Source organism: Gossypium hirsutum, chromosome D01, assembly GCF_007990345.1.
Source record: "Gossypium hirsutum isolate 1008001.06 chromosome D01, Gossypium_hirsutum_v2.1, whole genome shotgun sequence".
Taxonomy (NCBI): Eukaryota; Viridiplantae; Streptophyta; class Magnoliopsida; order Malvales; family Malvaceae; genus Gossypium; species Gossypium hirsutum.
Window position 1 is genome coordinate 59,070,484 of NC_053437.1, and position 26,051 is coordinate 59,096,534.

General features: G+C 32.4%; 1 protein-coding gene across 1 annotated transcript; it reads left to right on the top strand.

Moving 5' to 3' along the window:
* The first annotated feature begins 4,755 nt into the window (after positions 1-4,755).
* LOC107921178 (zinc finger protein CONSTANS-LIKE 16) lies at positions 4,756-6,716 on the top strand. The gene is made up of 2 exons (XM_016851055.2): positions 4,756-6,211; positions 6,318-6,716. The coding sequence occupies exons 1-2, from the start codon at positions 5,252-5,254 to the stop codon at positions 6,573-6,575; spliced, it is 1,218 nt and encodes a 405-aa protein (XP_016706544.2). The 5' UTR covers positions 4,756-5,251; the 3' UTR covers positions 6,576-6,716.
* Positions 6,717-26,051: the final 19,335 nt, after the last annotated feature.

Sequence of the window (26,051 nt, forward strand, 5' to 3'; positions counted from 1 at the left end):
TATATTTATTTTTTAAATTATTTTAAATATAATATATAATATAATTTAAACTATTCAAATCCAAAACCAAATCCCAATTAGCCTACTCAGCCATTAATACCATCCCAACATTTTAATATTTTTATTAAATCCAAACCCAACCAATTACTTAACTTAATTAACTCAAATTCAGTTTATGTTTGACAAATTAATAAATTAAGTACTAAATTTTTAGTGCTGAATTTGTACTATAAAACTGTTGGATATATTAGTAAAAATTAAGCATTGAGTACAATTATTTTATGTACTAATAGTAAACATTAATTTTGAAAATTCATAATTTTATAATTTTAATCTTATTAATTCGGTATTATTTATTTTCTTTTGAACAACTTAGAATAAAAGTTAAAGATAAATTTTGAATATTTTAATTTTTAATAAAATGAGGAAATAATTTATTTCAAAAATAAGATTTTGAAAAATAAAATTAACTTAATATTTTCCACATTAAGTGATAAGCATCTATCTACTTGCTTATCATATTCAACATTTTTTTTGTTAAAAATTTTATATTAAGTAGAAAGCTAATATTGTTATCAAACACAATTTAAAAAAAATTAAATGTCGAAGATTTCATTTTCAAAGAATTATCAAACACACCCTAAATAAATAAATAAATAACATATTTCAATCAAGTAAAGATAGTAGTACCCAAAAGTAATTTTTAGAAATATGGTACAAGGGAGGAAATTTTTTAATTTTCAAAAAATGGATAAATTGAGCGATGTCAAATTGATTAACTTGAGAAAGTTAATGAATTAACAATCAAAATAACCAAATTGTGAGGCTTAGTCAAATTGAGATTTTTGCATGTAATCTTGCTAAGATATTACAAAGATGCCTAGAATTTAATCTTGTTTTAAATTATGAAAAATGCTACTTCATGGTTGACAAAGGATTAATTTTGGGTCATATAGTTTCCTCGAAAGAAATTGAGGTCGATAAAGCAAAAACAGATATTACTGACTCATTATCTTACCTCACATATGTGAGGGAAGTTCGTTCGTTTCTTGGCCATGCAGGATTTTACTAAAAGACTTCTCGAAGATCGCGTAGCCGCTTTGCAGTCTATTACAAAAGGATAAAGAATTTGAATAACAAGTCGTCAAGCTAAACGACGTTAAACAAAGTGCTGTTGGGAGGCAACCCAGTTTTTTCCTTTATGCAAATAAAACTTTTGGGAAGGTAAAACGAAAAGTGAAAATGCATGTCGAGGATCGGTTCTGTTTAAGGAAAGACTTGGTACTTAAGAATGTCCATTGTGACTCACCTCTCTTTCTTGAGAACTTACCTGGTGCATTTATCACAACTATTTTACTAAATCCCATAATCTTGGTTTTTAATAATTTATTTCTTAAATATTTAAGCATAGCATTAGCTAAGCTATAAATTCGAGAAATAAAAATTGCACATTTTATTTTATTTTTCTTCTTCATTCTGTTTTATTTTATTTTGCAGGTAGACCTTCCAAGACAAAATTTAAGCTTCCATTTCAGCCTACAAAATTCCTTTAATTTCAGCCAAGGCCTAATCCACCTTCCATGACGTTGAAATATATAGGGAGTTTCCTTTTCTCTATTTTTCCTACTTATCTTTACTTTTATTCTTTAAATTACATTGGGACAATGTAAACTAAGTAGGGGGAGGGGAACATAAATTGGTTCTAATTTGCTTATCCGTTGACGCTTTTTGCATATTTCTCGTGGAAGGTAAATAATTCCCTTGATAAATTGGGATGGTACACTTATGGTTTGACATATTTAGCTATTTAGATCTTTATGTATAAACTTTTCAATAACTTTTACAAAAAAAACAAAAAAATGAAAAAAATAAATAATACTCCTCTGATACGAATGTTAAGAGTGAAAATTAGGGTTGTACACCGGACCAAATAACCGGAATATGGTGCTTGGGTTGTCATCATATCTCGCATAAAAATATCCGTGTGGCTGCCCAATTTCTTTGCACTCACTCCGCTAACAAAGTATCGCGAGTAGGGCAAAATAACTCGCTTAGAGACATCCGAATCGAGTAACCGGAACATGGTGCTTGGGTTGTCATCATGTCTCGCGTCAAAAAAATTCGAAAATGTCCTAATTACAAAAATAAATAAAAATGAGGGGCACTCTTCCTTACTTCTTAAGGCTAGGTTAATACGTAAGGACTAAATTGTTGAATTGTGCAAACCATAGGGGTCAAGTCCTATTATGGAGGAAATTTTTCCTTTTGCAGATACATACAAAATGCTCGAGGACTAGCATGAACTAAGTAGGGGGATTTGATTAAATGCTAAAAATACATATTTCATGTAATTTAATTGGTCAATTTATGAGAATGCACCACTGATTTTTCCATTTTATATTGAATTTTATATAGGGATGCAATTTGGGGTCAAAAGAGAAAAAGGAGAAGCAATTGGGCTAGATTGAAGAAAGGAGTAAAGAAGGCGGGCAAAAGCAGAATTTTTCCAAGATGTAATTAGCTGAAATTTTATGTGGACTTAGTGGGAAATTATGTAGGGATTTTCATATCATGGAATATTTTATTTCCTTAATTTTCTATGGCTAGTGGCTCTTAATTTGGCAAAGCCACTAGTATAAATAGGGTGCTACTATGTTCATTTATTCATCAAGTCTTTCATCAAGTGTTTTTCATCAAGTTTTTAAGCAAGTTTTTAATCAAGCTTTTATCTTTTGAGTTCAATCTTTCCTTTCCTTTTTGCAAATTTATTTGCTGACATTGATTCCTTATATTTTTCCATTTATTAGTTTCCAGCTTTCGAAATACTGCACCCAAACCTTGCGTCACCCACATCCATCCATTTACATTTCTTTTTCATTTATCCAACCCTCTCCAAATATGTCCAACTCCAACATGCCCCAAACCTTAGTCAACTAAACCCATTTCAGCTTTAGGTCGGTGTTAACTTCGTCAAAACCCGTGAGTTACGAACCCAAGCAATTTAACTCCTAAATTCCAGTACTTATTATTTCTCTGGATTAAGAGTATGATTTGGTCAACTCACAAAGTCAAATCAACACTGAGTAAAAAAAAACGTCGTTTGAGTTAGTGTGGTTAGACGTACAGTTGGAATTCTGAAAGGATCAATTGTCTAATCGATTTTCTGTGAACACATTGGCGTGCCAAGTGGGGATTGCTATTTGGTTCCGTCAAGGGAAGTAGTAACTGGATTTAAATGTGCCACGTGGTTGAGGACATTGGTTCAAGCTAGACTCTTCTAGAACGCAAAGCTGCCGGAGTTCTAAACCACGAACGTCTCATTGGTTGTTCGATTGGTAAAGGTTAGTTATAGGACGTTCCATAACTAATTTACACAAGGAAAAGTTGGTGTCCGAGGTGTCCTTGGTAGCTATAACTAGCTTATTGGAAAAGAGGAGTTCATCTAATTTCGAGGATCGGTTCAAAGACGAAGAAAAACCCGTGCCTGAAGCTGAGCTAAGTTTATTTAATTTTTCTTCAGATTTATTTAACTGTTTTTATTATTTTATTTTTAGCTTTTACTTTTCACGTATTTTTTTCCCTATTTATTTTAGGTTTTCAATTTTATCCTCCCCCAAATTTCTTAGGCACGAGAATTGTCCAGACACAAATCTGGTCAAGAAAGAGCAACAATTTTACGTGAACCCAGTCTCTGAGGGATCGACCCTACTCCCTATACTGCTTAAATTGCAAATTAGGCGTAGGTTTATATTGGTGGACTCGACAACAATCAGATGCAGTGCAGTGCGTTTAGCTTACTTTTTGTCTCATGCTACAATATCGCTACAGTATCTAATCTCACCACCACCGCTGTTTTTACACTAACCGCAGGTAAATGCACTGCCCATCCAAACTCACCCTTAGTCAAATTGAGATTTTTGTATGTAATAGGATTAGATCTCCACATCATCTTTTAATCCCTTCAACTTACATGCGAAAAACCACAACCCATAAATGCTCCATTCTATCTTTTAATTTGTCAAACTATTTAAGGCTCAAAAGCTATTTGCCAAAATTTTCCACATATATCCCAAGAGCGGTATTTATCATTTATGACTTAGGAGCCCAAATGACATGACTTATCGACTTAATTTTGATTTTGATTTTAATTATTAATTTTACTATTTTTATTTTCCCAAGTGTCCGGGGTAAAACTGGGTTCTCTTGCCATTGGGAATGACTTCTTCTACAGATATGAACAAAACTTGGTTTAAAGCCGAAAATAGTAACAGTGCATGAAACAGTAAGATCACTATTTATTAGGTTTGTTTCTTTGGTTTTGCATGAGACTGTTGCAGTGAGATATAGTGAGAGAGAGGTTGAGAAAGAGAAAAATGGATAAGGCAAGCAGGGAAAGGGGACCGCCCAAAACGGGTACCGTGCTGTGAACTCACAACAACGGCTGGGGGCCGGGGGGGGGCGGGGGGGGGGGGGTGGGAAGACTTAGAAACAAAAGGGTCTTATTCACAACCATAGCCAAGGAAGGGTAGGAGAAAAGATTGACAGTGAAATCCTGGAGACTCATTCTCATCTTTGGTGCTTGGGACCCACGCGAAATCCTTCGGATTTGAGGTGTAGCCAATGAGATGATACAGTTTAGGATCAACTTTATGGTATCAACCAATGGGAATCCAGATAAGGCCTTGTTGTGGACCCAAAAGCGCAGTCCCTCACTGTTTAACGGACCCAAAAGTGCATCCCAACTTTATTATTATTATTTTAACTAAATAAAAATTAAGTTATATTTTTAAAAAAGTATGCTAAATAATCAGTAAATTTTTACGATAATTCTTAATAATATACTTGTTAAATACTTTTCTTCTACGCAGATCATGAATGTACTATGAATTTAATATATATTTTCATTAATTGATTATCATTTATAAAATTCTATTTAAGTAAAGTTTTCTTAATAATACCTTCTCTAAAATTTAAATTTTATCTAAAAATTTGAGGAAGAATACTTTTCGAAGGGTTTCTATAAAAGAGCAGTTTGTGGGTCAGACCTCCACACCATAAACACAACAATTGTACCACTTCAAAAAGGTCTTTTAAAATAAAGCGCAGGCTGTAGATCTTTGGCATGATTGATGGTTCTCAGATTTTATTTTCTTGAACTTAATTTCTATGCTTTGTAACATTGATTTTGGAATCTCAGTTTCTGTCTCTGTTTCTCTCGTAATTTGAACTAATTAATCGGGGTATTAGTTCAATGATATCTAGCAAAAAGATGGCGAACGCCGTTGGTGCCAAAACCGTTAGAGCTTGTGATAGCTGTATAAAGAAAAGGGCTCGTTGGTACTGTGCTGCTGATGATGCTTTTCTTTGTCAAGCCTGCGATTCTTCAGTTCATTCGGCCAATCCACTTGCTCGTAGACATAAAAGAGTCCGCCTAAAAACTGCTTCAGTTAAGTCCTCAGGTGATGAACTTCCTTTGGAGAGTTTTTCACCCTCGTGGGATAGAGGGTTTACCAGAAAGGCAAGGACAAGGCGACCCGTGAAGGGCTCCATTCATCGAAAGCCACTTAAAGCTAAGAACAACCCGGTTCCTGTTGTGCCAGAAGTTGGTATTGATGAGATATTTGACCCCTTTGTTGCTGAATTATGCACTTCTACAACGTCAACTGAAGCTGCGGTGAGTGCTGTAGGAAATGAAGCTGAAACTGCTGCAACTGAGTCTAAAGCTTTCATGGGACAAGATGTTGATGGTTCACATGGGCTTTTCCCGTCTGAGATGGATCTTGCAGAGTTTGCTGCTGATGTTGAGAGTTTGCTTGGAAAGGGTCTTGAGAATGAGTCCTTTACTATGGTGGAGCTGGGTCTAACAGGCTCCAAAGACTTGAGGGAGTATTCATACGGAAACGGTCAAGTGAAGATTGAAGACGAAGAGAGTTTTGAAGGTGGCATGGTGAGAGAACCCTTTGAGTTGAGCTTTAACTATGACTCTCCACCAAGCTGTGGAGGGGTGGATGAGTTGGTAAAGGAAGAGGTAGAAGTGAAGAGTAAAGAGGGTGGGGAATGTCAGGAGAATACTGCAAAAAAGAAGAAACGGAAGACACTTTTGAACTTAGATTATGAAGCCGTAATCACCGCCTGGGCAACCCAAGGGTCTCCTTGGACTTCTGGTGGCAAACCAGATTTGGACCCAGACGAATGCTGGCCAGATTGCATGGTATCTTTCCACTTATTTGCTAATGTTCTCTTCTATTCCATAATCCATATATAGATGTTATTCTATTGCTGATAACATGATAACAAGGTTTGGTTTCCATTTGCAGGGAAATGGTGGAACAGAAGTTCAGCAGAGCTATAGTGGTTTGATAGGAATGGGAGGACAGCAGCAGGCAATGGGGGACGGAGGTAGAGAAGCAAGAGTATCAAGGTACAGAGAAAAGCGGAGAACAAGGTTGTTCTCCAAGAAAATAAGGTACGAGGTTCGCAAACTTAATGCGGAGAAGAGGCCTCGAATGAAAGGGAGGTTCGTCAAAAGGGCATCCTTTCTTACAGGACCTGCTTTTCCATTGCTTAACAAGTAGCCCTTTCAAATCCTCTTCTACTCGTCACCACTGATGTACTGCCTAGTTCCTGGTGCTTAGGCCTCAATGTTCTCAAACTCCACATAATTTTAATAAATAAATAAGGGTGAATGATTTTCTTCACTCTCTCACATTCTCTTATTTTCTCTGTGAAATATGAATTCGCCTATTAAAGTATATAAATTTTAAAATCAGATTAATTGCAACAAGTTATGATTTCGTTTACAACTAATATTTTAATAAAGTAATTCGAAGTGGTTAAATCCTTTGATGAATTTCAACACTCGTCGCAAGTCAAGTACCAATTTAATCAAATTAGGAAGTATAGGCACAATAAAATTCATTTGGATTAACAATAAATTAGACAACTAAATGGCTCTAGCTTTAAAAACCAAACTCTCATTTAATACTTTCCTCAACAAGTCTAATAATCATCGATTTGTCTGTCTAATGGCTATTGAATCGGATGTTAAATTAACTCGATGCATAGATACTAATCTTAGGTTCTTTCAGTTTTTCAACTCACCTCGGAGTCTTGAATTTGCCACTAGAACTTTTCCTCTTACATTTCAGTGCTATCTCTTGACTGATCGATGCTGAGCGAGGTCGATTGATTCCGTTAAGCTAGTCTTCATTTTCCTTAGCTTAACATGTTCAAACTACAATTAGTCTCCATTTTTCTTAGTCTAAGATTTTACACTAAGGTATCATGTTGGAAAAATATGGACATTACATATATAATAAGAAGAATTACGTGTTATTATTTGCTATCATAAAAAGTTAGTCGAAATTAAAAGTGATCTAATTTGATTAAGGTCTATTGTGTTTCAGTTATTAAATAAAGTATGAGTTAAATATGTGTAGATACTGTAGTAACAAATTTCTAATTGATGATGGACTGATTAGAAATTAAGGTTAATGTGCAAAAGTTATATATTAGAGTTATGGTCCCCAAATTACACATAAGTAACTTTTCTAACATCCCGTTTTCAGAAAAGAGAGTCACCTTCTCTAAAATTGAAGAAAATGCCAAATTTAAAGAAAAATTAGGGTTTTGGGTCGATTTTTGGGATATATAGGGAAATAGGCCAATTTTAGAGAGAGAGAAAAGAAAATGTGCTGAAAGCGCACCCTGTAAGATGCGCTTTCCTGCCAGCTTAGGTAAAAATACATTCAGTAGGACACACTTTCAGTTTCTCTCTCCTCAGCTCTTTTTTGGAGGGTTTAGGGTTTTTTAAGATTTAGGATTTTTTTGTTTAACGTTTAATGTTTTTATTTTTTAGGGTTTAAGGTTGGAAATTTAGGGAAAAAGATTTATTTGTGTTTTGTTTGAGGTACATTGTGATTAGCTTAAAGGTATATTTTAGTTGACGGTGATGCGATAAATCTTGAAGACCCACACATTTCATCTGCCATGTCGAGATGGAAACATTACCTTAGAATCCCATCACATTGCAACTCAAGCTCGAAGTTCACGGAGCTTATACGATCACGGGTTCAAGTATAACTAGGGGTCCTAGTTGATGGTGGTTATACAGTCTCGGGTTGGTGTATAACTTAAGAGCCTAGTTGACAGTTGTTATACGATCACGATTCAAGTTTTATGATACTAGAAGGGGATTCTTCATAAACCCGATACATAATTTCGGGAGAATAATAATAGGGAAAAACAAAAGAAGTTTCCAGTATAATCAACTTTTGCTTTTTCTCCATCTCCATGAAAAGCAATATCTTAAACCTAATTGTCGGGAACTTGTGACAGATTTAGATGTAAAAGGACTCTTAGAGAGGAGTGACTATAGCAGTACTGCCGCCCCGAAAGGACCTTCAGCTTTTCTCCGGTGCCACAGTCACTTTTCCCCTAAAAGTCCTCGTACCCCTAACTCTGTCATAGGCTTCGAACAAATAGGTTAAGGATACTACTTTGGTGGAGATGTAGAAAATGAATAAACTGATTATATTGGAAAGCCCCTTAGTTTTTCTCTGCGATTATGGTTTCCGTCAACTGGGCTCCCAAGTTATACTCCAACTCGTGATTGCATAACCACTGACAACCAGGAGCCTTAGTTATACTTTAACTCATGATTGTATAATTCCGCTATTGGAGGCCGAGTTACAATACGATGGGTTTCTAAGGTGATGGTTCGATCCCTACACCGTAGATGAAATGTGGTGGTCTTCGAGTGCTATTGCATCATCGTGAACAAAAACACAACTATCACATTATCTCCATCAACAAAAAGAAAACAATTTAGGAGAGAATTGTTTAGAGTTTAAGGATAGTGGCCAAGAGAGGCGATGTATTAGGGGGAGCAAAATCCCCTTCATATAGGAAACCGAAGAGGAAGAATTAAGAAGAAAAACAAATAATGTACCAATCGGGACGTTAGAAAACTATCTCGGGATTCTAAAAATTTTCATGGGTTAGGGTGAGAGTTGAAAATGGGAGGGGGAAAACACACTTTTCATAACGCGTATTTAGTTGAGGTGGTAGAATGTTCGCTGAAAACGTGCCTTGTAGGTCGTGTTTTCAGCCTACATGGCAACCAAGTCAGCTGAATACGCGTCCTATAGGGCAAGCTTTCAATGAACATTTTGCCACCTCAGCTGAAAACATGCCATGCAATGTGCGTTTTCCCTCTCCCATTTCAACCCTAGCCTGTGAAAATTTTCTAGAATCCAGGATAGTTGTCAAACACCTTGGGAAACTCAGGATAATTTTTAGAATGGGAAGCCCAATCTTAAAAAAAAAACACTTCTAACAAGATACATTTTTCAACAAACCACTCAAACTTTTCATGTCCAATATTTTCGAACATATTGAAGTTATGTTTGATATCTAGGGGTAATATTTGCTAGAAAATGAGTCGTCGCTCTTTTGGAAAACTTCCATATTTAAATTTCGAGTAGATTATTTTCGTAAGGAGATTTGCAACACCATAACATTGTTTATGTTAAAGACTTGAATTTCAAAAATTTTCTCAACACACTAAATTAGATCATGTAAATTTTGGTATTGTTGTTATTGTAACAACTCGTTTTCAGTAAAATCGGAACAATGGTTTTGGGACCACAAGTCTGAGGTCAAATAATTTATTTTAATATTATTTTGTGATCTAAAACATGATAGTATTATAGTATAAAAATTTTGTTAAGAAATTTTAACGTTTACATGTTCAATTTGATGAAAAGGACTAAATCGTGTAAAGTGCAAAAGTTGTGTCCTATTAGCTAAAGGTATTAAATAGCTATAGAACTTTAAAGTGGAGGTCCTTATATGGTAAATAAACCATTAAAGGTGATAGTGGATGTGCATGGTTTGATAATTGTGTAATTTTTAAAGTTTGGTAAGGGTAATTTGGTAATTAGGTAATTAATGATAAAATAAACAAAACAATTAAAGCTATCATCTTTATTTCATCTTTCCCAATCGCAAATTATAGCAAAGAGAGACTTTGGGAGCTTGAAAATTTTGGCCAAGAAAATCCCTTGCATGTAAGAGTATTTTGAGTTTGTTTTTAATGATTTTTATGTTTCCAGGATCGTTATAGCTTAACCTAGCTAGCCCGGGGACTAATTTGTAAAATGGTTGAATGTCTAGTTTTTTTACCATGAGTGCATTTTAGTTGTTTCTGAAGTTTAATGGAAGAAAATGAATTCTTGTTGTTAGATAAACAACTTTTGTTAAGTGATTTTTGATAAATTTGTTAATTAGGGGTTAAATTGAAAATTGTGAAATATCATGGTATAAATTGTGAATTAATGAAATTTATAGGTAAAATGGTAATTTTGACAAAATATTATTTTTGGACTAAATTGATTAGAATGAAGTTTGAATTAGTTAAATTTGATTATATAGATCAAGAAAACCAACATACGGAATTAGATCGGAGAAAAGATAAAGTGTTGGACTAAACGATCATTTTTCTCCGTATGAGTTTGAGGGAAGTTTGTATATTTAATTAGTATTAAATTATAATTGATTTAAATGCTATTGTGTTATATTATTTGTATTACGACTCTACGAAAATATCCATCGAAGTTTTGGCGACTTTCAGATCACGTTTGAACCTTAGGAATATATAGGATACAAATGACATGTCATTAGGGGTTACCGTGTTTTGGGTGCTGGTCTCGTACGTCCTACTAGTGGATGAGTTTCCGACATGTGTCACGGTTACTTGATAGCTTGTGTGAGCAGCACCGTGTAGCTACTTCTTAACTGACACCTTGTGTGAGCAGACCCGTTTATGGCTCGAAAGAGAGCATTGATACGAGATATGACATAGTAGTGGTTTTGACCACATGTTGGCACATAGTGTGTGAGATTCTCGTGTATCCGATATTATTCTAGTGGTTCAATGGGTATGAGAAGAAGGAAATATCGACAAATGCTTCAATTAGAATTGCTATAAAAGTATGGAAATGTATGAGTTATTGGATGATCGAAATATGCTAAGCCATATGCTTAAAAGGTGAATGCACTTGAGTAGTGTGTACTTATGCTATGATGTTTTGAGATGATTTGCTGGTTTATGTGATAATTAAAATTGAGAGGCTAATGTTGTTTAGGCTAAGGCCAAGACATATTGGATTGACTTAAATGGATTATGTTTACAAATTGAAGTGGTAAGCTTTATTTTTGAATTACGAACTTACTAAGCTTAAATGCTTACTTTGTGTTATTTTCTGTGTTTTATAGTGGTTCAGAAGCTCATTGGGGTGGAAGTTTTTGGAGATTTCATCACACTATCTATCGACTATTTTGGTACTTATGGTTATAATGGCATTTATAGGTCATTTTGGCTAATGATAGCCCACATGTTTTGTTAAGTTTTAGCCATTTGATTAGGCTTGTATTTTGGGTATATTTTGTTATGTATATATGTAAATAGCCTTATCATATTTGGTGTATGTTTATCATGTGAATATGCTAGTTTGTGAATTGATATTTTGGGTACTAAATAGTTGAGCTTGATAAGTGGCATATATGTTAAGTTTTTGGTAAAATTATATATATGTGTTTGACCATTTAGGTAAGTTTGGGATACATAATTGGCATGTTTATAAATGGTCAATTGAGGAGCCTATGGCCATCATGGTTGTATTTGTTGATATTACATGTTTTAAGCTTAATGTTGGTTGGTTTTGAATGCCTATTTATGTCATGGTCATATAAAAATTGCTGTGTTTAGGTTGGTACCAATTTGGGTGAGAAATATGACTTGAAAAATGACCTATTTTTGTCCACAAGGGCAGAGACACGGGCATGTGTGTCATCCGTGTGTGACACACGGGCATGTGTCTCAGCCGTATGTGACACACGACCAGGTGACACGGTCGTGTGTCCCCTGTAACTTTTAAAGAAAACAAGTCAGTAGCCTCAAATGGCCTAGCACACAGGCGTTTGACTTGGCAGTGTGACACAAGTCAGTATACCCACTATTTTTCACACATCCTAGCACACGGGCGTGTGGCTTGGCCGTGTGTCATAAGTCAGTATGCTCACCATTTTTTCACACGGCCTAGCACACAAGCGTTTGGCTTGGCCGTGTGACCTAAGTCAGTAAGCTCACGGGCTAGGACACGAGCTAGGACAAAGGCGTGACTCTTGACCGTGTGAGACACACGGGCGTGTGCCTCTTGCACCTTTGAAAAATTTAAATGTTTTTTGAAAAATTCTTTGAGTACCCGGTTTAGTCCCAACCTATTTTTAACGTTTATTTTGGGCCTCGAGGGCTCATAGTAGGGATGATATGTCTGAATTTGATTGATTTTTTTACATGAATGTGATATGAAATGAAATGTCTGTTTGTTTGATCTGTGAGTCCTATAATGCTCCGTAACCCTATTCTGGCATCGAATATGGGTTAAGGGTGTTACAGTTATTGGATAATTAGTACTATTTTTTCTATATAATGTTTTCATTTTAAATATGTGAAATAGGTTATTTGGTTGAAGATGAGTTGAATAGTTAAAGCCGTTATTTATAACGACAATGAAATTTTTCACACCGATATTGGGGTCGTTTTTGTATCAGCCCAATCAACAGAATTGGCTTTCAACAAGAGCATAAAATTGCAGAAGCTTCGGTCAAGAATTTGGATGGAAGTGGCGAGTTTAAGCCAGAGAAGAACATCGAGCTTGAAATATAGATATATAATGTCACTGAACCCCAATAAATATGATATATTTAACTTGAAAGGTGACATGGAGGTCGAGGCAATGCTCGATTCACATTGCGTTAGTAGATCAGCTATACTAGAGTTATATGCCCACTTTTCGATGTCGATGATGGTGTTCCGAGTTTGACAATAATTCCAGTTAATGTCGAAATGGAACACGAAGTAGAAAGTCCAACCATACAATTGTGCAGTGAGTTACAACATTGTTACAAATCTCATATCATGAAATGCCATAATCATCAATGGGAAGACATTCATTGATTTCAGCCCTCGTTTCAACTTTGGCGCATAGTCTATCCAACAGTTGGAGTTAATCGGTAACCGAACTTCGACACCCCAACATGACATTCTATGCCAGAAACACTTACACGAGTATGCCATCAAGTTATACCGGTGGACAATTCGTAAGTGATTTTGGTTTTAATGTAAAGTATACAAGAACAGATGATTTATTCCTTACAACCTGCATGTAACATCCCTTAACCCGTCAGGAAGACTTGGCGCACATAATTCAACAAAACATATCACCCAACAGACTAGGTTGTTATTGACAGATTAAAAATTTCTTTGGTTTTTCTCAAATATTTGAGAAAATAGTTATAAAGGTTCGCCTTTTAGTTACAAACCATTATTCTTTCTCTAAATCGGCAACGCATCTTTAAAAGAGAAGACAATTGGGGTTATAAAAGTCAGCCTATTAATCATTCGCTACCACCAATGGTGATTACATATAAAAGAAGTCATAAGTTGCAAATCAAGTAAGCTTGGCTTACACTCCTATAATAAGGGTAAATTCTCTTTTGAAAACGAAACAATACTGATGACAAAGTGAATTACAAAATTTGATTACAAAATGGATTTATGTGCCACCCATCAACGTAGCCATGAATGATACAAAAATTAACAAGTGGCTCACTTACAAATGCAGCTCTGGCGTAGTCCCTTTCTATTGATCTTCATCTACTACTTAAACACCTGAGAAAGAAAAGTAATGGAGTAAGTTCAATTAAACTTAATGAGTTCCTACAACAGCCTATTTTTTAGTGGCGTCAGAAACAGTGGTTTCGGGGCCACAAATCCGACGAGTCAATTATGGTTTTTAAAAGGTTTTTGATATGATAATTTATGTTATATAAATAATTAATTAGTTCAAGTGTTAAGACCTTAAAGTCAAGTGGTTTTAGAAAATGAGGTATTAGGACCTCGTTTCTATAAACTGATCAATAAATATTTTTTTATAATTATTTACGAAGTTTTATTAAGGTTGTATTAAAGTTTCGTTAAGAAATTTTAATGTTTATATAGTTAATTAATTAAAAAGGACTAAATTGTAAAAAGTGTAAAATATGCTAAATATATTATTTAAATGATGAAATAAATTAATAAAGGAGGAAGGACTTAATTAACAATTATTCCCTAATTAGTATAGTTGGGCGGCAATTTAATAGGAAATGATAAAATAATGTGTTTTGGATGGCAATTTTGTAAATTAATGAAAGTTTAAACAAAATTAAAGAATGAAAAACAAAATTACTTTCATTTTTCTTATTCAACGACCGAAAGGCATAGCCAATGAGGTGAAACTTCGGTTTTGGGTGTTTTCTTTGCATGGTAGGTAATATCAACTCGTTTTTTTTGTAATTTGTATGTTTTTGAGATCATTGCAACTAGGTCCAACTAACCCGTACATTCGTTTTTGAAACTGTTAAAGATTTTGAATGTTGCCATTGATGAATATTTGTGATTTTAGATTTTAATTGATGAATTTGAAGTATTAGTTGTTATTTATAAGTATTTTATTAAATAATCTTGATAATTTATCGATTAGGGACTAAATTGTTAAAATAGTAAAAATGCAAGGATTTATTGTGAAATTGTAGCATAAATGGGCTGAATTGGATGCCATAAATATTTTACTATTATGAATTTGTAATAAAAATGGTTAATTTTCATGTTTTAGGCTTAGGGAATAAATTGAATAAAAATGAAAAATTGAGGACAATTTTGTAAAAATGTCAAAAATGACTAAATTGCATAAAATAAATTGTTTTACTATCTAAATTAATAAATTGGATGAAATTATTAATTTAGATCAAGATCGAGTGGAAAATCAAGGAGAATGAAAAATTACCAAAAAGCTCCTATATTTCGACATTTCTGCAATTTGGCCAGGTAAGTTCGTAGGTTTAGAATTTAACATCAATATGAATTTTTTAGTAGATTAACATGGTAAAATATATATTTGATTTTAACTGTTGATAATAAATGGTAATTTGAGATTTAATATTGAATTGATGTTCAGTTTGGTTTGAACGCGGGATAGAGTACAATCGTAATTTGGTATGTTATGGGGTTTGGAGTGGAGATGGTATTGAAGGGAGATATTTGTATATTACACAAGTAAACCGAGGTTTAGCATTTGTTGCAAACTCTCGCGTTATACTTTCTATTTGGCGTGTTCCGAGTGGATCATCTCTTATGAGCTTCTGTTGGTGTGTTTCAGGTGGACCAGCTCTTATGAGCTTCTATTTGGAGTATTTCAATTGGATAAGCTCTTATGAGCTTCTGTCTGGTGTGTTCGGTTGATTTGATGATGTACTCTTATCTGTAAGTCGTTCTTCGAATTGAAAATCTCGGTAAGATAATTTGTTTAATGAATTTGAAAGATTTGTTATTTATTGAATATTGATATGAACATAAATAAATTCACCAGTTGAGATTATGGATGATGCTTAGGTTTGTGCTAAGCTTATGGTTGCATTATTTCATACTTAATATTAATGATATACATTGAAATGGTAAGTGGCCAAATGGGAATATGCTTATGTTCATGAAAATGTGGTAAGATTCAAAGGTGTATTTTCTTATAAAATGGTTTATCATGTGATTGACCCCAAATGAGTTATATACATAAATGTAGTAACTTGTGTATTGATGATGGTGATTAGGCTTCTGTCAAGCTTGAGATTATGATTTATGTTTATGCTTATGTCTGGTATTATACAAATGAAACGGGTAAGAAAAGGTAATGAAATGATAAGTTCATTATTGAAATGTGATATGATGAAAAAGGGATTGATGAGTTGAATGGTGTATTTATATATATGAGAAATTACTTATGTTATGGATGAACTTACCTATGAGGTGAATAAATATACTAACTAGTGAATTGATGTTGTTATTTAAGTTTATATTTTGTAAATGAAATGGAAAGTAAGTAAAAGAAGTAATTCATAGTTTTATGAAAAATTTAATGATGGTGTATAATGATTTATAAAATCCTATGATGTTAGGAATGAAAAATATATATATGATGTTGATAAACTTACTCATTTATAAGTTGATGGTTATGTAGTTGATAAATCTTGAGGCATTGGTATAGGTTTATATTTAATCTATAAAGTTCATTGTTGAAATGGAATGTTATGTTTAAAGTTTATACGAGCTTACTAAGCATTCATTGCTTACGTAGTTATTTTCCCTTACTTTACAGATTATTGGAAGCTCGATCGAGTTGGAAGCTCATCAGAGATCTATAACACTATCCAGCGATTATATCAGTAGATTTGATATCTTGATCAAGGTTATAATGGCATGTATAGGTAAATTGTGTTTGATGAGATGTTGTTATGTTTGGCTTGTAAATGTAGTATTTTGGTTGGTGTGCTTTTGGCATTTGATGTCTTGATGGTTGGTGTTTTTATTGCCAAATTGATGCATGTGTTAGACGGCCAAAGTGGTATGCATTGGCAAGGTTGAAATATGGTTAATTAGGTTATGTGTTAATATGGAAATTAGTTAAGGTTGTTTGGATGAAACATGATCATTTTGATGCAAATGTAAGTATGTATGCTTAGTTGTGATTGAGGAGCCTAAAGGGCATATTGGTTGAATGGACTTATGGTATATTGAAAAGATCTTATTATGCATATTTTGGCATGTTTTGGTGCATTGATAATAGGTTCATTTGGCGTGTTGGTACTTGTTGAAATTGGGTGAAAGAAAAGGCTTGATTTTGGCCTATTTCTTGTCCACACGGCCTCAGTCGTGTGTGTCACACGGCCAGGCGACACGATCGTGTGCCCCTTATAGGTTGTTAATGGTTTCCTTTCGAAAGTTGCATGGCCTAACACACGGCCTGGCACACGGGCGTGTGGCTTGGCTATGTGACACAAGTTAGTGAGTTACACGGGTACGGACACGGGTTGGGGTACGACCGTTTGTCCTTATTTCGAATGTTACACGGCTTGAGACACAGATGTGTGTCTCAGCCGTGTGACTTCTGCAGTATAAATTTTTCTAAAACTTTCTAAATGTTTTCTATTTAGTCTCGGACCGTTTCTATTGTATTTTTTAAGGCCTCGAGGGCTCGACTAAGGGACATCATGAATGTATTTGAATGAAATTAGAATATGTATTGCATTGATATATGAATTAAATGGTTTACTGTTTCGCTTGTTCGATAATGCTCCATAACCTTGTTCCGACGATAAATACAGGTTAGGGGTGTTACAGTTCGAATTAGACACAGAATGATTATCAGGTTACCTATAATCAATCCAAAAATAAAGACAACTTCGAGACTCAGTCTTACAGATACATTACACCAAGTTGCCAGTACAGTTTTCTACTGATAACACTTTGCCATTATAACACACACAATAACCCTGGCCGAAACATACTGCCAACTTATACATATTTCCCTCAATCATATATGTTTACCAATGAACCCACCTTGTGCTAGCCTCAGACCCATATTTCAGAAATCAGAATCGCATATCAGCCATAATCATATTTATATTCATATTCTTTGTTAAATTGAACACGTGCTCTCCTACAAGATCCGACTATCAAACGACCTTGTAAATTCGAGCACAACTTATCCTCATGATCCCTAGCATTTAGCTAGCCAATTTCAAAGGGAAGATGGATGTGAGTCAATGGATTTCGATGTTGTCGCAAATGGAAAAGGCAAATGAATTGAAAGAACAACAAGCTAGGCAATTGCATTTGATTTGGAATCTTAGTGATGCTTGAAAATTGATGCAAATTGTTTTGATTTTGGTTAAATTCTATGGAAGATAATTTCAAGTGTGGAATTGTAACGACTCGATAGTCACGGGTGTCGGAAAATGTATTTCTGAGACTGCGTTTTCATAAATTGGACTCGTAAATATTTATTAGAAATATTTACGAAGTTAGTTGTGTGGTTAATTAGGTTTTGGTTAGGTGAATTTGTATGAATTAAGAGTAATTAGGTAAAAGGACTAAATTGCATAAAGGGTGAAAGTTGAATTATAGATTAAAGAAAAACTAAAAGGACTAAAGAAGCAATTATGCCATTTTTCTTAAATGAGGCGACATAAGGATGAAATATCCTAAACTTTAAGTTAAAATATATATTATAATATATTACCTTAAGAATTAAGTGTATATATATTATATTATATTATATTATATTATATTATATTATATTATTATATTATATTATATTATATTATATTATATTATATTATATTATATTATATTATATTATATTAAAATAAATAAATGAAAGAAAAAGAACAAAGATAGAAACGAAACATAAGGAAAAAGAGAAAGAAAGGAGGAGAAAGGAGAAACTAGGGTTTCAAAGTTTCAAGTTCAATTGGTTAGTCAATTAAGTCCCTTTTTCTAGTAATTTTATGTTTTTGGAATCTTAGTGCTAAATACTACCCGACCCATGTCAAAATTTTAGAAATTATTGAGTTTGTAAGTGTTGCTTATGTTGAATAATTTTAGTATTAGGGATTAAATTGATAGATTTTTAAGCTAGAAATGAAAAAGGATTAAATTGTAGAACAAATAGTAAATTTTGTATAATACAGACTAAATTGTGAAAAATTCGTAATTTAGGAATTTATGTGTAGGGAGTTGAAACTAGTCTAAAGTGGAATTTGCATGAAAATATAAGATTAATTGTGAAGAAATAAAGTTAGTCTCGGCTTAGGGACTAAACTAAAATTTAGGCAATATCTGAGTAAAAATTTAAAATATTTAATATGAAATTGAATTGTGTTGTAGTGATGATTTTTAATTGTTTTAATTCCGTAACTAACGTCGTATCGGAACCCTAGACTAAAAAGGGGAAAGATAAAGTCGACGAGGAATAGCTCAGAATTTCTGGTTTATATTTCTATAATCCGAATTTAGTTGTTAATTATTATAATTTAATTTAATGTATATGTTAAGTGTTCAGGTGAGAATTATTGTGTTTTGCAATTGAAATGGATTGATTTAGTATGTGATAAATTTATTGAATTTATATTGATTGAATTGGTATATATATATACTGAATATATATTTGATTATTTGAATTGAATTGAATATTGGTTGTATTTGAAAAGTGAATTGAAACCCTATTAACTGTATCAGGCTAAGTCGGATATAGATGGCATGCCATAAGATTGGAAGAGTTTAGGGATTTCTTTGACTTCGAGTCAATGAGACACTGGGTGTCAAATTATTACTTCGGATATATTCGATGAGGCACTAGGTGCCAATTTACTTCGGTTTAGTCGATGAGACACTGGGTGCCAAACTGGTGTGTTTTGGATCCGTGTATCCGTCCGAATCCGAGTTGTGTTAATAGGGGCAAATGAATAATAAAGTTTTATGACTGATATTGAAATAGTATGGTATAAGAAATGGAAGTGAAATAGTGAATTGAAAATAGAATGTGAAATATATTACAAATATATGGAATATATGAGTTATATACTCATGAAATGAATATGGAAAGGCTATTTATATAGCAAGTATAAGAATTGAGATGTTATGAAACAAATCAAATGTGATGTGGTTATTGTAATATTTAGATTGTATATTTGTGATTTCATATCTTTTTATATTCAGATTATAGAATTATCACTGAGTTTTTACTCAGCGTATGGTTTTGTTTTCTGTGCGCAGGTTAGGTACTAATTTTGATCGTCGATTCAGCATCCAATAACGATCTTGAACTCAAATGTGGTGATGTTTATCCTTTTGAAATGTGTCGGCATGTACCTAGGGTGTCTGATTAATAATTATTTTGTTTATTGAATGTAAATAAAGTTAATATTGGTTTGGTATATATATATACATGTGTTTGTTATTGAAGTTTTATTATGGCATGTTAATTGGGTGTTTAAGTGTTCATAAGCTAGGTAAAATGAATTAAGTTAGGTATGTTTATAAATTGGACTTGAATATTATAATGACATGAAATGTTTTGAAATTATGTCTGTTTGATCGGTAATGCTCTGAAACCATATTCTGGTGACGGAAGTGGGTTAGGGGTGTTATAGGAATGAAACTTTTTTAAGGAAAAAACATAAAAATGATTTTTAAAAATAACATATATTAAAACGTTTTATATTTTCAAAATATTTTTATATAATTTTTATTTTGAAGAAAAATATACTTTTTAGTGAATTTATAAAAAATGATTTTTAAAAAAATATATTTCTATTAAAAATAAAACAAAATGGGAGAATTTCTCATAAAGGCCTAAGCTAGCAGTCAACACAGACACGTGGCACCCCTTGATTGGTTAGGATGCCACAACAAAAAAAAAATTAATTAGGGTAAAATACCACTTTGTTTGACGGGATCAAATTACATGTACCAAATTGGACAAATTAAAAGTGTAGGAATCACATTAGAAGATTTGATAAAGTACAGGGGTAATTTTTGCCATTATCCCCCTAAATATTGAAAATGATGGAAATCCCCTAATCTATATTGTTTTTAACAAGCTTGTGATCAAAAGAAACAATAGAGCTATCACACAGTTATTAGTGGTTTGGTCTAACTTGGACCGAAAAATGCAACTTAAGAAGATTATACCTTCCTCAACTAAGAATTTCCTTTCTTTTTATCATTGGGGACAATGATCAATCAAAGAGGAAGGTAATCTTATATATATTTATAGCACATTAAACATAGTAACTAAGAATGAGAATTCAAATAAGAGTATGCTTACTGTACAAGACTTATGACCAAGGATCTCTTGAATCCGTGTGTCACTTAACTATTTCGAATTCATTCATGTTTGTAGCAATAAATATTTTTCATGATATAATTACACAACTAAAGTTGCAACATTAAATAATATATTAAAACATTTCACTTGTCCTAACCTCTAATTTCTTTTCCTTTCATCAACATTAGAATTGTTGTTACTAATTACTAGTGAAAATATATTAAAAAAATTAACTATTAATATAATATTAATGCTAAATATTTTTGAAAGCTAAATAGTTTGGAAACTATGCACTTCAAAGCTTAATACTTACAAAAGAAAAAAAAAATTTGCAAAAGGTTAAAAACATAAAGAAAGTAATGCCTACTAAAATGTTTGCACAATGACGAGCACGCCGATTACCTAAGAAAGCATGAAACTTTCAATTTTATTAACCAAAGTCAATAAAGCCTACTAAAATTTGGAAAGAACAAATCAAATACTATATTCAGAGGTAAAATAGCAAAAATTTCAAAATTTCCACCAAATTACCTCATGTTAAAATAGAGGGGAAATTTTAAAATGAAACGTAATTAACAACAAAATTGAAAAATAAATAAGTTTAAACAAAATCTTAAGTAATAATAAATGAAATTAAAAACAATGATATTTTAATATTTTAAGAATTAGTCAAACATCTAGCAACATACGTAAATAAACAAACTAAACAAGTAGGGGTGTTCAATTGGTTAAACGACCCGAACTATCATTAACTGAATTAATCGACCCTTTTAAACCCTTAGCCATTAACCGAACCGAATTTTTGTCAAAAAAACTAACCGAACCGAACTTTTCCAGTTACGGAATTTATATGTTTTTTTTTATTTTTGGTTAAAATAAGTATAAAATATATAAAAAAAATTAACCGAATTAACCGACCGATTAATTTATACTTCCAAAAAATTAACTGAATCGAACTGACCGAATACTTATATATTATAATATTATTTATTAAGTCGGTTAATTCGGTTAATCGACCGATTTTGAACCGAATTAACCGTTAACCGAACTTACAAAAAATTATTAACCGACCGATTAATTGAATTCGACCGGTTACCCGAATTAATACAGTTTTACCCGAAATTTTCACACCCCTATAAACAAGCATAAATAATAGTTAAACATCATAAAAACATTGGGCGCACTCATAAGTGTCCAATGACAATTAGTACCTAAACATAACAATTGAAAATAAAAATAACTTAGAGAATTTGATAATGCAAATATTAAGACTAAAGAAGGTTAGAAACTTTAGAACTATCATTCATTTTCATCTTAAGCCACCAACCTTTAATCTCGAGAAATAATGATAAAAAGCACAATTTGCTTCTCCTTATTAACTAATAACTTTAGCGATAAAAGGTAAAGTTGACTAACTTTTGAAACTTCCTCCGACAAGTTATCAAACACTTTGATAGCTTGTGGAATGTCATATGGTGTCATAATAGAAGTCAAACTAGATGTGTCTTGGCTTATATTGTCAATTGTACTACAAATTTTTATCAACTTGGCTAAATGATTTTACAACCCCTCCAATTGGCATTGAGGATTTTTTTTTATTAGTCTTAATATGAGAAAATCTAGCCTCCACATATTTTATTTTCTGATGTAATTGTTTCACATGTTCTTGAGGCTTAAGTTGAAGTTTATGAGTTTGGTTGTTTCCATATCATGTCCTACTTGACATGTGAACATTTGCATTTTCCTTCTTTATTTGATTTAGGTGTCTCGCTATCCTCATCCTTAAATAAATCTTTAAAATATACTTGAAAAAGGTACCAATGTTTTTATCACCAGTGGCAAGAATCTCCATGAACATTTCATCCAACTTTCCTAATAATTCAAGATCAATACCTACAATTCTAAATCTTTGAGCTTTGGCACAACCTATACATAAAGTAATTGTTTAGTAAAAAAAACTTAAAAACCTCATAAATAAGAAAAATAATAATAAGAATTATTAAAGTACTTTTAGTCTACTCTCCCACCAATCTTTTAAGACATCAGTTGTTTCTTTTTATAAGATTTCACCCTAAATTGGTATCTTTCTTTTTAAGTTTTTTCCATGTCCTTCATTCATTCTTTTTTTTTTAATAAATCTCACCTATTTTTTATTTTTATTTTGTTTAAGCCTTTCCCATTTCATTCTCAATATTGGCAAGTATTCTTAACCATTCTTCTATTTTGAAATGATACCAGGTTTATTGCTATTAATTACCTCAATGATACAAAGATTACAAAACATTATTGCCAACCTCCTATTCCATATTGTTTTTTTTCCTTTTCACCTCTGGAGAACCCACTTGCTTCAACAAACCATTCTTCTATTTTGAAATGATACCAGGTTTATTGCTATTAATTACCTCAATGATACAAAGATTACAAAACATTATTGCCAACCTCCTATTCCATATTGTTTTTTTCCCTTTTCACCTTTGGAGAACCCACTTGCTTCAACAAACACAACATTTTTCATCTATCACATATAATATATTTTCAGACAATGGAAAACAAAGAAAATCAATATTAGAGTAACCTATAACTATCAATAATTATTAAATTGATTAGCATCATAAAAAGAAGTATAAGCCTCTAACAATTATAAATAATTGTGACCCCCATTCTTGACCCGATCATCGAATCTGAGTGTGTGATGTCACATTACTTTGTCGAAGTAACTCAAGCTAATATAACATAAATATGTTCAATTCAATCATCAGCATGCATTTATACACTTATTGATCAATTTATGGGATTATATGGGTTAATTTTAGAGTTAGGGCTCGAATCAAAACTCAAATGTCAAATTTCAAATTTATGTCTCGAGATAGGGGTCTCCATGCCTCAAGACAGTTCATAAGTAATTTTGGGATTTTCAGCTTCAAAGTTAACATTTCTCAAGACATTACATGTTGTGTCTCGAGGCAAAGTCCTCTAGTCTTGAGACCAACCTTCCATGTTTTCCTCTATCTGCTTCGATGTTTGAATGTCTCAAAAAACTGTCACTTGTCTCAAGACCTAGGAACAATTGTCTCGAGACTATACAAATATGTCTCGAGACCTCAGGCTCTTGTATGCAAAATTTAAATGAAATTTGTTCTAACAGTCTCGAGACATGTTCTTTCTATCTCGAGACTTAATAACCAAATGGTCAAAATCTTGTACGTTTAAGTGTCCAAAGCCTTAACCAAATGAACCTAAACATACCTAAAATGTACCACAAAATATATTCATCCAATTAACCTTTCTAAATATGTTCAAACATTTTCAAATCATAGCCTTCAATACATCATTACTAAACCAACCAATTTGTACATTCAAACTCACATAACCAAGCATAATTAACTAGTAACCAAAAGATAAAATTCAACCAATATAACATTATAGGTCACTTACTAAAAGTTCCAAAACTAACTTAAGCAACAAGTCAAACAACCTAGGTACATGCTATATAACTTCAAAACATACATACATACATACATACATACATACATACATACATACATACATACATACATACATACATACATATATACATACATACATACATATTAAATAGGGTTGTAAGGACTTTCGAACTAAGCTCGAGAGTTGGATGCTTGACCGTGAAACTTTTATAGCTTTTATCCAAACCTACACATAGAAACAAATAAATACATATGCTAAGTAAAATATACTTAATGGTGCTAACATTGTAACGCCCCAAAATTTGAATGTCTTCCCTTCGAATTTCATCGTAATTAAGTCTTTGTATCTGTGGCTATGTGCTTTGCGTATGTGTTTGAGGTTAGGGGTTTGAGTAGTGCTTTTAAGTATTTTTACTACTTTATTTTAGACTAACCTATAATCTTGAACCATTGAATTAAGTTTAATTTTGTGCGAATCTATGTTAAGAATGAACTTGCTGGTTCAATGGTTATGCTTTTGTTTACTTCCTGGTCCAGTGTTCGAATCTCTGCTCAGACAATAAAGAAACATTCATTTTGTGTAACGTTTTTGGTTAGTTTATTTCTTTTTATTTAACGTTTTTCCTTCCTGTAACCCCTTTTCTTTTTCTTTCTTTTTGTTTTTGTTTTCTACTTCCTTTCTCTTTTCTTTCTTTTGTTCGATTACTTTGGTAACTGTGCTAGCGGGTTAAATCGAGGATACTGTGTCGTGCATTATTTCGATAAAAAAGTTCTGCGTAAGTTTCTTGTTGTTGTAATTTTGTTTCGTTTGTGTCGAAACTATTTTTTTAAAACAAAAATTTTAGTTGTCGACTTAAAAATGAAAATTGGGAGTCGCCACCAATCTTTTATTGAGGTGTGATTGGATCACCTAAAAACGATTTTAGTCTACGAGTTTTAGAAAAAATGGGTTCGGGAGTCAGTTACGTACGAGGAAGGATTAGCACCCTCGTAACGCCCAAAATTGGTACCGAATTAATTATTGAATGTCATAAGGTCGAATGAAGAAAATTAAAAAAACGATTCTCCTTTTAAAATCTTTGTTGAAATTTATTAATTTGAAAACTAAAAAATTTTGGTCATCTTATTTCTATGAAGAAATCGAAACCTCGTAAGTTAAGGTACGATTCTTTGAAATTTTAACGACCACACACTAATTTGCTTTTGTTTTAAAAAAATCATGTCTCGAGATAACAAAATGTCGTATCCTGTGAGTTAGGACACAACCCTTTGAATTCCCGAAAGTAAGTTATAATCTTGAAATGTTTACGATTTTATTTAAAAAAGGATACTCGACTATTTAAATTCAGAACAAAAAATTGAAGCCCAGTAAGTTAGGGCACAATCTCCTCGAGAATCTTGAACGCCGAATATTTTGAAAACTTGCGGATAAAACAATTTCAGTAGTTTAAACAAATCAATAATATATCTAAAGAATAAAAGTATTTTAATATAAATTGTACATGTATATATAAAATAATATTATATAAAAATACTTTCATATAAATCTTTAAAACACAAAAATATATAAAATGAATTAAAATATATATATACTACAAAAAAAATAAAAAAAAAACATCAAAATATATGCATTATACTGGATTTTAAAAAGAAATAAAATAATACATTATAAGATAAAATAATAATATATGACAGTGATATAGATAAAATAAAATTATGCATGCAAAAAGGTTAGATAAATTGTTATAAAAATATAATAACAATAGTAATAATAATAATAATATTGATAATAGAAATAGTAATAATGAAGATAAGAATGATAATAATAACAGCGAACATT

Excerpts from the sequence above, each read along its gene's own strand:
- LOC107921178 (XM_016851055.2), top strand. The coding sequence starts at position 5,252 with ATGATATCTAGCAAAAAGATGGCGAACGCCGTTGGTGCCAAAACCGTT. Across the intron at positions 6,212-6,317 it reads AATGCTGGCCAGATTGCATG|GGAAATGGTGGAACAGAAGT; the intron begins GTATCTTTCCAC and ends TTCCATTTGCAG.